The sequence below is a fragment of the Strix uralensis genome, chromosome 4 (genome assembly GCF_047716275.1).
Source record: "Strix uralensis isolate ZFMK-TIS-50842 chromosome 4, bStrUra1, whole genome shotgun sequence".
NCBI lineage: Eukaryota > Metazoa > Chordata > Aves > Strigiformes > Strigidae > Strix > Strix uralensis.
Window position 1 is genome coordinate 31,902,680 of NC_133975.1, and position 13,336 is coordinate 31,916,015.

General features: G+C 41.2%; 1 protein-coding gene across 3 annotated transcripts in view; it reads left to right on the forward strand.

Annotated features, from left to right (window-relative positions):
* Window positions 1-9,745, forward strand: part of PAICS (phosphoribosylaminoimidazole carboxylase and phosphoribosylaminoimidazolesuccinocarboxamide synthase) — a 41,609-nt gene extending 31,864 nt beyond the window's left edge. For all 3 annotated transcript variants that reach the window (XM_074866259.1, XM_074866260.1, XM_074866261.1), the window contains 9 exons: window positions 166-214; window positions 949-1,146; window positions 3,795-3,973; window positions 4,629-4,808; window positions 4,899-5,012; window positions 6,302-6,385; window positions 6,487-6,667; window positions 7,644-7,802; window positions 8,506-9,745. In XM_074866259.1, coding sequence (XP_074722360.1) covers window positions 166-214; window positions 949-1,146; window positions 3,795-3,973; window positions 4,629-4,808; window positions 4,899-5,012; window positions 6,302-6,385; window positions 6,487-6,667; window positions 7,644-7,802; window positions 8,506-8,672 — 1,311 coding nt within the window. In that variant the 3' untranslated portion in view covers window positions 8,673-9,745. The remainder of the gene's footprint in view (window positions 1-165; window positions 215-948; window positions 1,147-3,794; window positions 3,974-4,628; window positions 4,809-4,898; window positions 5,013-6,301; window positions 6,386-6,486; window positions 6,668-7,643; window positions 7,803-8,505) is intronic.
* The last annotated feature ends 3,591 nt before the right edge of the window (window positions 9,746-13,336 follow it).

Here is a 13,336-nt window from a genome sequence, read left to right on the forward strand (position 1 = left end):
CTTGGCGGGGCGGAGAGGGGCGCGGGCCGTCCCCGCCGCGTTGGGCGGCGATTGGCGGGCGGCGCCGCTGCCCGCCGCCCCGCCTGCCCGCCCCTTCCGCCGGCCCCTTCTTACCCCGGCGGCGGGGCCCGGCGGCGTGTGCTCAGCCTTTCTTCTGTGCCCTAGGTGCCCGCTCCCGCGCCCGCCGCCATAGCCATGGCCCCCGCCGCATCAGGTAACTGCCTGCCCCCGCCAGGGCCAGCCGCGGGGGGGCGGCCATGGGGAGCCGTCACGGGGTGGGGAGGGTCGGCGGGTGCCCGTTCAGCCGGTCTCGGGGTGTAGGGGCTCGGGAGTGAACTTTTTTCCCCGCGAAGTTCTGGGGGTTTTGGGTGGTGGGATTTTTTGTTCCTTCTTTTTTTTTTTTTTGGAGGGGGGGGGGCGCGCCCCAGTCCGAGGGGGTTTACGTCTGCCCCCGTCCCGCCGCAGAGGCGGCGAGGGGCGGGTGAACGCTTCGAGCCGAAGCTTTGAGCCTCGTTCGCTGCTGCGGGCAGAGGATGCTCCGGGCGGCTGCCGCTGCCTCCCCGCGCCCTTTGGGCTGTCTCGGCTTCGGGTTTGCCCCGAAACTAAAAAAAACCGTGAAAGCGTCGCGGCTTCTGCCGGCACTGCCTCCGAGGGTACCTCCCGCGTGCTGGTGCGGGGGGAAAGGGGGTGGGCGCGTCCCTCGGGGCGCCGGGCAGAAGCTGGGAGCGATAGCGGTCGCCTTCGCTGCCGGGAGGGGAGCCTGGCCGGGCTGCCCGGTAAGCGGGGGCTCGGCGTGTGCTCCTCGTGGTGGCTGGCTGCGGCTGGGATCCGGCCGGGTGTTACTTTGCACGCAGCTGATCAAGCATGCGAACTTGGTGGGCTTACGTGCAGAAGTAAAAAAAAAAAAAAAATCAGTCTAAAGCTGTTTTGGGTTTTTTATTTCTCTAGACCTAAAACTTGGTAAAAAAGTTAATGAAGGTAAAACGAAAGAAGTGTACGAGCTGCCAGATATCCCGGGATGTGTTCTCATGCAGTCAAAAGACCAAATAACAGCGGGAAATGCGGCCAGGAAGGACCGAATGGAAGGGAAGGCTGCCATTTCCAACACAACAACTAGCTGCGTGTTTCAGTTGCTTCAAGAAGCTGGTACGTATTTCTAAGGTAGAATACGTGCCTGTGTATTACGGATACTGCCACAAAACAGTATCGTTTCTGTATGTTGGCTTATTCCGCCTTGAGGCTGTGATGGGTTTTTTGAGTGTCTTTTCTATTATTTTTTAGTTACGCTTTTCCCTCTGGTACTATAGAGCTGGGTGGGCCGCTTGTTCCTTTGGAACATCAGACTACCTGAAGTAATCTAATAGCAGATAACGCTGCAATAGTTTCTCCTGCTTCTTTGGACACGCCTCTAATCCTCCCCTCTACTTTTTTCAGTTCCTCCCTACTCCCGCGCCCCCTTGCCTGTAATACCAGACTGGATGCATCTCGCCTTTCTGACTGCATCTGCCTGCACAGAAGTCACTGCTCACTAGTGGCACTACCAGACTATGTCTGAGCTGTGTGAAAGTTGTGTATGAATGTCAAAAGATAAAATTAGAGTGTCTTTTAAAATTGTTTTTCTTTTCCCCTCTGTGTGTGCTATATCAGCATAAAGGTTTTGTATGCTTTGTACTTAAACACTTTATTAGGACTATATTGCAAATGCATATATCGGTCTGTATTGAATGTATCAGAAACTTAATCTTTACTTTAAAATACTCTATTTCTGATGCTAGAAGCGAGCTTTTGTGGAGTACATACCTAACTTGCATCACTTGAGTAAGTTTTGCTCCACCCTTCTAAAAATGGAGACAGTATCTTTGCTTTGACAAAGCATTTTGAAGTGTCTTTGAGAAATTTGCAAGTTGCAAAGAGGGATTTCCACTGGTGGGTTTCTAACTTGAGTCTGCAAACTATAATACAGGCACCAGTAAACTTGGTTAAGACTTCTTGTAGCTGCGTGCTCAGCGCACTTTGAAGTGTTCGCACAGGTTGCTTCAAGTACCAGCTGAGTTACTCTAAAAGTTGTATTATCTGTTACAAGATGGAGTAATAGTTCCCAGTCAAATGGTAAAGTCCCAGCATGTTTCATGTGTGGGGAAGAGAAATATGGTTTCTGTAGAGTTGTATCTACCTATATTTCTGTGCAAGTAGTTCTTAAAATATGGGCTGAGACAAAGAAATACCAAGTCATTCAGTATAATCCTCATTCACTGGCTTTCTTGGGAAGCCTGTTGTGCATACACTCCAAAGAAGCTTCCAAGGTCTTTCGATTATATTTGTGGTTTATTAAAACTACCATTTTTCATTTACAAACAATTAATGAGATATATAAATAATAATCTTGCCTAATTTCTAAATGGCAGTAGTTAACAATCAAAATATTTAACATCCTACAGATAGGAACTTTAAATGTGAAGAAGCCATGCTGTGGACCTCTCAAAGATCCTTAAATGGCTTGTACTCAGTAACTTCAGGTGCAGTGACAAAATATGCAGAGTAGACTGCAGCTGCATTTTAAAGCAACAAAAGAACTTTCAGGGTTCTTCTCCAGTTTTCTTATTTGACTGGCATAAATTGCAGATAATGTGAATGCCTTATCGTAGAAGTAGTTTGTTTTGCGCAACTCTTCTTAACCTGCTCTTTCAAAGGTGATGATTTACAAAGTTCTGTTAAAGTTTCTCTCTTATAATAGAACTAATGTCAGCCCTTCAAAAACACGCATCTGCGCTGATAAAACGTGTAGTGGTAAACCACACGGGGGCTTTAATGCCTGGATTTAGAAGTGACTTAATGTGCAGTTGATTATTTAAATCATTATGCCCTTGAGGGTAATGCAACAAAATCTTAAGGGTCAATGTTAATACTATATTTTAAGACTTTAACTCTTCCTTTATGGCTCTGGAAGTGGAATGGAATAGAGCTGCTACTTGGTTTGACTGGATGCATGTCCTTTGTCTTCTGTTTCTGGCAGATGCCAGTTGGGCTTGGCAGTTGCTTGCCTTGGGGGGAGAAAGGTGGGACTTTTCTCAAGAGTGAAATTGAAAAAAGAGCCATTTTGCACTTACAGGGCTTAACTGCACGTGTTGGCTGTCTCTGTCTAATATAGGGCTATCTTAGAACTATGTAAGAAGGCTGACGTGCTGCAGCAGGTTTGTGTGTGTATATGCGCTTCCAAGTCTTAATGTCTCTTGCCTAACAAAATACTAAGATCTAGTGCCCTAAATAAATGTTAGTTTGTAATGAAAGTGAGGACTACGTCATTATCTTCCCCTCCCTATCCTTCTTTATTAAACAGTAGTAAGGACTGCTGTGCTCCCTAACTCTTTTGAAAGCCTCCAATTACTGTTCTATGTATAATGGATCTTCCACCAGAGAGCATTGTTGGGTACTTGGTTGCTGCTAACTTTTGTTAGGGATTTTTTTTGTGAGGGATTGATATTTAATTTTTTTTTAAAAAAACTCTGTGAAAAAAATTATTTGGAAGAATAGGATTTCTGACCAGAGCATAAGGATTTGAGCTACAAGCGAGTGTTGTATGATAAAATTGGCAAAACTAATGACTTGTAGAAGATAACTGCATTGATTGCCTTCTGCAAGGCCAGAGCGGGCTTAAAATACCCTGAAGAGATTCAGTGTGTCCCTTAAGTCCAGAGAAGAACAAGATTCAGTTGTACTTAAAAGATATTTGTGACTCTTGTTTTAACTGTGGAATGTGCCTAGTAGTTGAACTGAGCTGCCATCTTTATATGTAGGAATCAAAACGGCTTTTGTCAGGAAACAGAGTGACACAGCGTTCATAGCAGCTCACTGTGAAATGATCCCAATTGAATGGGTGTGCAGAAGAATTGCTACTGGCTCCTTCCTCAAAAGAAACCCTGGTGTCAAGGAAGGATATAAGTTTTACCCACCCAAAATTGAGATGTTTTACAAGGTAAGTTTCCTTTCCTGTGATGTTAATCAAACTTAAACAGAGCTATAAGTCTGTATTACTTCTTTAAAATGCTGACAAATAAAGCAAGTAGCGTTAGTGGCTGACCAATCCTCTTAGTATTGGTAGTTTTGCCATCCTGCTATTTTCTTGCATTCTTGTCCAACAGCTGTTTTGTCTAAAGTGCATGCAATGTAATACTGGCTTACAAGGCCACCAAAAAATAACAAGTCAAACTGGATGTAAAATAAAAAAATGTTTTATTTATAAGGTATAGACTGATGTATTGATATATCTGAAGAAATTAAACAGTTCTTGGAAGGTGAGACTAAGTAGCTAGGTAGGCACTTAGGATTCTGAACTTCTTTGGGAATGCGTGCTGAAAGAAGTGTGTTGTGAACCTAAAGTGTTGTTTGTAGTGTACCCTGTCACTCTTGGGGCACTGTCCAAACTTGAAGTGTTTTTAGAGATGTTCAGGTGTCACAACAAATCCAATTTTGCTGTCACTTTTTCTAGTGCTAATCATAAAATACTAGTTTGACACCTGTATTTGTTTTTTGAAAAACAAACAAACCCAAGTATTATCTTCTAATGGTTATTTTCCCTCATACAGCAGGCTTAAATTACATGATGTATATGTTTTGATTTTTCTTAACAGGATGATGCTAACAATGATCCACAGTGGTCTGAGGAGCAGCTAATTGAAGCAAAATTCTGTTTTGCTGGACTTACTATTGGCCAGACTGAAGTGGATATTATGGCTCGTTCTACTCAAGCTATTTTTGAGATACTGGAAAAATCATGGCAGCCCCAAAACTGCACTCTGGTAGACCTGAAGGTATAAGAATCTGATTTCTCACGATCCTTGTTCTGACAGGAAGTATATCACTGCATAGTTCCTAAAACAGGATTCTTACTGTCTTTTTAGATTGAATTTGGTGTTAATATTCTGACAAAAGAAATCGTTCTTGCTGATGTTATTGATAATGATTCATGGAGACTGTGGCCATCAGGAGACAGAAGCCAGCAGAAGGACAAACAGGTAGTGTTTTAATCTTTACCTTCTAAGTCAGTTGGGAAGGAGAATGAAAAAAGTAAACCCTCCAGTTAAACATCTGGTTTCAGAGTGGGTTTTTCTACATAGTCTTATCTTGGTATAGAGTAGCTCATAGGGTACCTAACGTCCAATCCTGTTCTCATTAAATAGTTGACTATCTGGTTTATGGTAGGAAAAAAATCCTCTACCAGTATATCTTCAATAGGAATGCCCAACAGTGCTATTGACTGGAGCTCTTTTAATGAAACGTGGAGCTTCGGAGGTAGTAAGAATTTCTGACTTGTTGTGCAGATAAGATAGTTGAACAACAAATGGGTAGGAAGAATAGAAGCTTTGGTTCCCAGGCCTGCCTCCAAGTTTGTTTATTCAGTGTGGTATCCTCTACTAGTAGGGATCTTGGTGATACATACGAGGGATCTGCAGGGAGGATGCTTTTCTTCATTATTTATTTTGGTTAAGCTTTAATTCAATATTCAGTTGTCTCTTAAGTGTTATTAACAGAGTGTGTCCACATGGCTGCAAACAGAAGTTTGAAATAAAACTTGTCCCATATTTAAACTTGTAGCAATTACACTTGTCAAATATTTCTGAATTACCAGATAAGTAGTTATGAAAGAACTGGTTTGGGAGTGCTGCTGCCATGGAGCTTCTGTGACAGTTGAGACTGGTAACAGATCCTGTGCGAGAAAGTGGCTGGAAGCCACAGGGGAACATTCAAAGTGTGTGTGGAGGAGGAGGGGTATTACTTTTAAATTAGGAAGCAGAACTGCTCTATTGTTTACTTTACCTGAATTATGTAGTAGCATGCTTGAGTGAATTGTTCTGACAGTGCTTTTGCTCATCTCCCTAAAATAAGGTAGATGATAACATCATGCAGAACCTATAGGTGGCGACTGCAGTGCTACTGCAGGCAATCATGTAATTACAAATCAGTTTTTAAAGTTGTCTGTCTCTCCTCAAATTCACCCTTTGAAAAGCTTCCAAAACCTTGATACCCTTGTGGTTAAAAGCCTTTCATGTTGCAAATGGCCATGAATTGTAATGTAGAAGGTTGTTTACAGCTACTGAGATGATTCTTGATTAAATAGCTCTTCCTTGCTTCCATATCCACTCTCTCCCATATTGGTACCAATCTCTGTTCTCCTTCCTGTGGAATTGCCACAGACTGCATAAATATCTCAGCTTGGGCTATGCTTATCAATTATGGTAGCAAAAGGAGTGTTTTGTGTACCTGAAACACACATTAACTTCAGTATTTTTTTTCCTCTTTTCAGTCCTACCGCGACCTGAAAGAAGTGACTCCTGAAGCACTGCAAATGGTTAAGAGAAACTTCGAATGGGTTGCAGAAAGAGTGGAGGTATCTGTTTATGAACAACATATCTAGACTTCAATAACTGCATGTCTTCAATCCAGTTGACTGCTTTCCTTTCCCTTGACCCCCTTTACTCTTTTACCTAGTTGCTTCTGAAAACAAAGAGCCAAGGCAGAGTGGTGGTGTTGATGGGATCTCCTTCTGACCTCAGTCACTGTGAAAAAATAAAAAAGGCATGTGCAACCTTTGGAATTCCGTGTGAGTTAAGAGTGACCTCTGCTCACAAAGGACCAGATGAAACCCTGAGGATCAAATCAGAATATGAAGGTAGATGCCAAAGAACTACTGATCTGGATTGAAACAGTATCATGTTCAAGAATGACTTGGCAACTTAAGGATTTGTGTGGGGGTTCTTGTTAAACAGAACAGTAAGCTGTTACAATGCTTTTCTACACTTGCTAATTACATAATGGCAGGTTATAGACTTCACTAAGCAATTACAGAGTACTGTCTTGTCCTTCTGCCCAGCCACAACTTGCATTACTCAGTCTAATCTCTGCTTTTATCCCAGAACCAGAACTACTTTGCCCAAGTGTTGATCATGTTAATACACTTAGTGTAGCATCTTGCTGGTGATACTGGCCCTTCTGAAATGAGGAGTGATAGTTTCTCTAGCTGACTCTGAATATTCTTATGTGTTATTTGCAGGGCAGGTGTTGCTCCCATCATGTCTTCCTGCCTCTTTCGTGAAAATATTCTTGCTTGTTATTTTTAGATGCCATGAGAAAAAGATACTTGATTTAAATTCGTATCTTTACCAAGAAAACTTGACATGTCTTCAAAAATGTTTATAGCCTAGCAGAGGAGAGATAAGAACTATTTATTTTTGTGGGAGTATACTTTCTATTTTGTGAAACTGCAGATGTGGTAACCATAGTTGAGAAACACTTATTTTGAGGTGAACTGTGTAAGATTTAAGGAGGAGAACACATAACTGTTAAACCTCTGGTATCTTTATGTTCTCCTCAGAGCTAAGCAGCATCTATTCCTCTGATACTGAGGTCTCCCCTCAGAGGCAGAGTAAGACATGCTAGCTTCAGTTGTGGAAAACAGTAGTTGGGATTTAAGGCTGTAAGATTTAGAAGATGTTTCTGTAAAAAGGGAAGTTAGACATGAAATTCTAGTGCTGTGTAATGGAATTGACAAAACAACTGCAAACAGATTTGTAGACTCTTAAAGTTCCCACAAAAACAAGTGGTAGAGAACAAGATGGATTGCTTCATTCTGAATGTCTTCCCTCCAGGAGATGGAATCCCAACAGTGTTTGTTGCGGTAGCTGGCAGAAGCAATGGTTTGGGGCCAGTAATGTCTGGTAACACTGCTTACCCAGTTGTCAACTGTCCTCCACTCTCAGCTGACTGGGGTACTCAGGATGTGTGGTCTTCTCTCAGACTACCCAGCGGTAAGATGATCTTCAACTTACGCTCTTGTTCTGACCTAGCTCTATTTTGGTTGTTGCTCTAGTGTACATGCATATACAAACACATACATGGCAAAACACTGGAAAACTAGCTGGATTGCTACTGAACAAAGTCTTCAGAAATGTCTTGCATAGAGTCTTTGACTTTTTGATGGCAAAAAGCCCAATAGACAGAGTAAATATTACATGGGAATAATCTTTAGAAAAATATAAACCTTGCTGATCCTTGCTAAACATTCCAGTTTAAAATTGGAATTAGGATTAATGGGGATTTAAGTAACTGAATTTTGTTCAGTTAGAGCTGCAGTTTCCTTATGATCAAAGATGAAAAAATATCTTTCTCCACAATCAGTGTAGGCAAAACCTTAACTATTATTTCAGTGCAACCTGTATGATTTTTTTTTTAAACTGTTTTAGTGACTTGAATGGATGCTTGGCAACTAGGAGGCCCAGAAGCCTGTTACCTCTGTATAAGGAGAGTGATTTGGTATGCTGGCTTTTGGTTTAAAATGCCATGAAGCAGTCATGGCAAAAGTAGTGGAACACATGATACTTCAGTAACTTTAAAACTAGAGCACATGGTTCCAGGAGGCTGAAACAAACTTTGTCTTAAATTGTTCTTCGGACGCAGTGTTTTGTTTGACTCTAAAAATATGCTTTAGTTAAGTGGCACTCTTCTCTGCAGGTCTTGGCTGTCCTACTACTCTGTCCCCTGAAGGAGCTGCCCAGTTTGCTGCCCAGATATTTGGATTAAACAACCATTTGGTGTGGGCCAAACTGCGATCAAACATGTTAAACACCTGGATCTCCTTGAAGCAGGCTGACAAAAAACTTCGAGAGTGCACTTTGTAAGTCATAGTAACACGTAACTTTTTGTTACGCAAAGATAATGGCGTGCGTATTCATTCATATTAGGATTTACATTTGGATGAGCTCAAAAGTCCTGCATCCTTTCTTACAGAAGAAAGCATTGTTAGAGCAGCAGATGAAGTCTGTTGTGTCCTCATCCTTCTCTTGTGTATTTTTTTTAATATAACAACTTAGTAAAAGATGGGGAAGTAGTATTTTAGGTATCTCTTTCTGTTGCTCCAAAATGGTGCTGTTCTGCTTTTTAGTGTATACTGTTAACTACAGACTATGTCAAGAGAATGATTTGGTGCGATCTAAATAGAATCCAACTAGTCTCCCGTATTTCTGTAACAGTAATATTCTTTCATAGTACTAATGTACGTCTTGAACCTTATTAACTCAACTGGACTGCTAAGTAAAGCCAGTGCTGATGCTGTTCTGCTTGCAATGATGGTATGCTTTCTTTAGCAATAAAATGGCAACATATGCTGTATTAATAAGAAAAGGGGCTAGAAAAATGTTTTAAGAGCCTGAAATAAATACTTGCCTTATTTAAAAAATGTATATACATACATGTATTCTTTTTTTCCAATATGTGTGTGTATACATACCCCATTGATACCTTCTGGAATTATGTGATAAAGTTGACGCCAATTCTCTTGTTCATAACAAGCTATAAATACAAATGGTTTGAGTGAACTGTAACTGGGCTGCTTGTTGCCTGTTCGCTCTAACTCTTGCCTAGTCCAGTCTTTGCTCTCTTAAATACTAGGCAGATCTCTACCTTCAATAATTCTAAAGGGCCTGTGTGATGATGTCAAACTGTCTTCATACACTTCAATAATTCTAGCTATTACATATCTATATTTCCTCACCCTGTTTCTATGGAAATCTTACTGAACTGAAGAGTGGAATAAATGGTAAGGCAAAAAACTACTGGGGGAAAATCTAAGCATGATTGTTTTGTCTTTGCACACACCAGTCTTCTGAGTAGGTACAATTCTAAAAAATATGCAATTATTAAATGTATGTAACATTTATGGTTTTACAATTCTAAATAAACCATTGAATTCAAAGCTGCTTCATGGAGATTTATTGAGTAAGTACACCCAAACTAGCCATCAGCTGGGGTATGTAACTTCAGGACCTTAAGTTAGGTAACAATTTTGTAAATAGCTTATGCATTAAAACCTGCATGGAATGCTATTAGGTGACAGTCTTCTAAAAGATACTGTACTAAAGTGTCTTGCTGTTACGGCAAGCTGTGTTGTGTTGTTCCTAATGTATTGCTTTGTTCTTCCCCTCCCTCCCCAACACTACACTGGGTGTTAGCTCTGAGTAATCAACCTGACAAGCTTATTAGTCACCTGCCTACCCTAGCACCATGGTGTGACAACCCCAGACAGCCATTTGTGTCTCTTTCCATCTGCAGCACTGTGTTGTAGTGCTGTCTCTACAGTCTTCCCCCATGCAATAAAAACTGGTGACAATGGTTTGAGGTTAGACCTAGAATATTCTGTACTGTCTGTAGTTAACTTCTCTCAAATTACTTGCAGCCTGATTATACTAACTTCATTTGTAAAATTGTGCCAATTTACATCAGGCATAAGTATGCTGAGTGCTTTGGTTGCCATAGGGATGGTCATTCTTCAGCTTTTGGATGGGATGGGTTGTTTGGGGTGGTTTTTTGTGCAGCCTGTACTGAACTCTCAGAAGCAAACCCTTGCTTGAGCAGTTGCCTTGCAAAGAAGTATGAAGACATAGCAGCTAGCATTAACAGTGCGTTGCTGTGATTAGCAGACAAAACCTGCAAAGTCTATCATGTCTGCAAGTACTTTATAAAGAGTTGTCCTAAAGGCTGAAATGCTGCATAGCAGTTTAGCTAGAAGTTCTTCACAGAGCTTTTGTTATTAAATGAAAACACTTCCCCTTGGCAGCATTCCAAGTATTACATTGATGCAGTAACCTGAGAATTTCTTCAGCTAGAAATTGCTCTTGTAGCATTTGCTTTCTTTTGTCCAATTTTAAACTACTTTCCCAAAAAATTCTTAAAGTGCTTTTTATCTTCACAAAAACTTATATAGAGGGGTTACTGAAATTTATTTGCATTTTTAAATTGAATTAGATTTTCATTACAGATATTCCAATTTTTAAGCACCTGCTGTGGAACCTAGGACCTTGGATTATATCATGTCCTAATTAGCAGAGTTACCTGTGTAACAGTATATGTTCTTTAAAGACATCAACAAGGAGCTATTTAGACTTAGCAGAGGGAGGTGCGGAGAGCAGGACCTGTTTTACATCCTACACTGCTTCAGGTACAGGTGAATGGCACCTGGTGTTCAGCCTTTACGACATCATTTCATTTAAAAAAAAAAAAGCCAACCACAAACCCCAAACACCTATTCTGTAAAAACAAGGGGAAAACCAGTCATGGCTCCTACTGATTTGTCCTCCATCCACAGTTCCAAGGTTAAAGCACCTATCCAGGACACCAAAGGTATGGTTTTGATATCCTCTGCCTCTGGAGACTTGTAAAAAGTGAATTGAAGGCCTAGGAGAGGATGTGCTCTAGACTTCTTAGAGGTGGCATTAAGGCATCCCCTGTTTGTGAAGTCTTTCTTTTTGAAAGCTGTTAAAGTAAGTCATACCCAAAGAAAAATCATTCCCTCACTAAAGCAAGCATTTGAACCTCTTCTCCCAGCCTCAGTGATTTCTTTAGCAATGCAACTTAATTGTGAAATAGTGTCAGAAATCTTGAGCCATGTTTTAAAATAAAATCAGAGGTGCCTGTTGCACTATATTTGGATCACACTGCAGTAGGAATATCATACACCTTTTTAGAGCACACTTCCCTCTTCAAAACTTCCAAAAGCTTACACATGAGAATGCTCAATTTCTGGGCTCACACAAAAATAAGGTGTAAAGTTTGTTTGAACAATTAAGACTTGTTTCAAGGTATGTACAAGAGGAGAACTTTAAAGTTTCATAATGGGTTGATTTAAAGAAAAGCCAAACCACAAACCCTGACATTCCTGCAGAGCTTAAGTACCTCTAGAATTGGGTTGCAGTCCCAGTTCCCAAATCCCTATTCCATTTCGGATTTAAGTGCGTGCATTCAAAACTCCTCAGAGTTGCTGTGCAATGGCTATTTGAGCAAGAGGGACTTAAAGCCACTTAAGCATCTCCTGTTATGCTTTTGCAGAAGCACTTTAGATCTTGACAGGGCAGAACAGCCAAGATCTTACTCACTGAAGCTTCATCAGGATACACAAAGTCAGTGTTCTAGCCAGGATCTCAAAGCATACCTGTTCACTCAAAACATAATATGCTCTCCACAGGTTAGAACAGTCACCCAGGTTATAAGCAATTTAATCCTCTCTACTGGGGGAAAGGGACAAAATTTAACTTTTCCCTTCTCAGAAGAGTGTTTTAACCACCACAGGCATGTGGAGATCTGTAGGAAGGGAAGAGCTTAATCTCCTCCTTTCCTTGACACTGTTTCAATTTGTTTCCTTAAATAACTGCAACAGGGGTTGGACCACAGCACCACTGCAGCTGGCTCTAGAGCTTTGGGTTTCTGCCTCAGCAATCTTGCAGCAGGCCTTAGAGAAATCCTGTTATCTTTCCTCAGTATGGAAAGGATGATGCCTATGAAATATCAGTTCAAGTGGACTGGGAGCTTCCTGAAGGGCTGACTTGCTGAAGAGTATGCCCTGAGTGTAAAGAAGGTCTTAGACTCTGAGAAGACAGAAGATTCGTTGCTCCCCATGGAAGGTAAAATTCAAAACTTCTTGAGGAAGGAATTAAGATGTATTTGCATGGAACTTGGTCAAAGAATTAACTATAACAGCTTTTCTCTCTCTCTCCTCCTGATGACAGATGTCATCACCAGTAGGAGGATATCTTGATAGAAAAAATAGTACAGCAACAAGTTGCCAAAAGCTCAACAGATGCTTGAGAATATCAAGCATCAAGTTCAAGTCTTTTCAAGGACAGAGCTTTTCACAGAAAAGAACAGGTTCTTTTTCACAGGAACTCAGAGCTTCCAAGATACCGGGATTTCATCCAGCAGGGGCAGTAGGCTTCTGATAAACGGATCAGATAACCAGGCATAGGAAAGAGGATGGGCTGTGGCAGCCCCAACAAGTAGCCCTCAGTCAGGACTAAGTTAAAGAAAGAAAACCCCAAAACAACCACCACCACCACCTTACAGCAGCATCAGGGAGAAGCTAGCCCACTTTGCCAAGCACCTTGTATAGCTCTTTACAGTGATAAAATAAAAACATTCCTAGCTGACAGACCAGAAAGCTCTTGAATGCAAGGAACCAACACTCATGCAAACAGATGATATAATTAAGTAGTTTAAGATGCCAAGCTCCAGAGAATTGCTATTTGGATTGGAAAGTGACTTTATTGGTCTTAATATAGCACAGCTCCTTGTCCCCAGTTTCCCATTACATCATTTCCCTTTTCTAACACGCTTAAACATCTAGTAAATGGCCAGCTTCCTAGCTAGTACAGGTTCATGTTCACTCTGCTTTAAAGTTATTTCCAATATAGGACATTCTTCCATCTTGCTTGCCAAATAAAACAAAACCTCTCAACTGTAAGTATAAAGACTTCTTTACCACTTTCTAACATTCAAAACTTATGTCCTAGAGAGC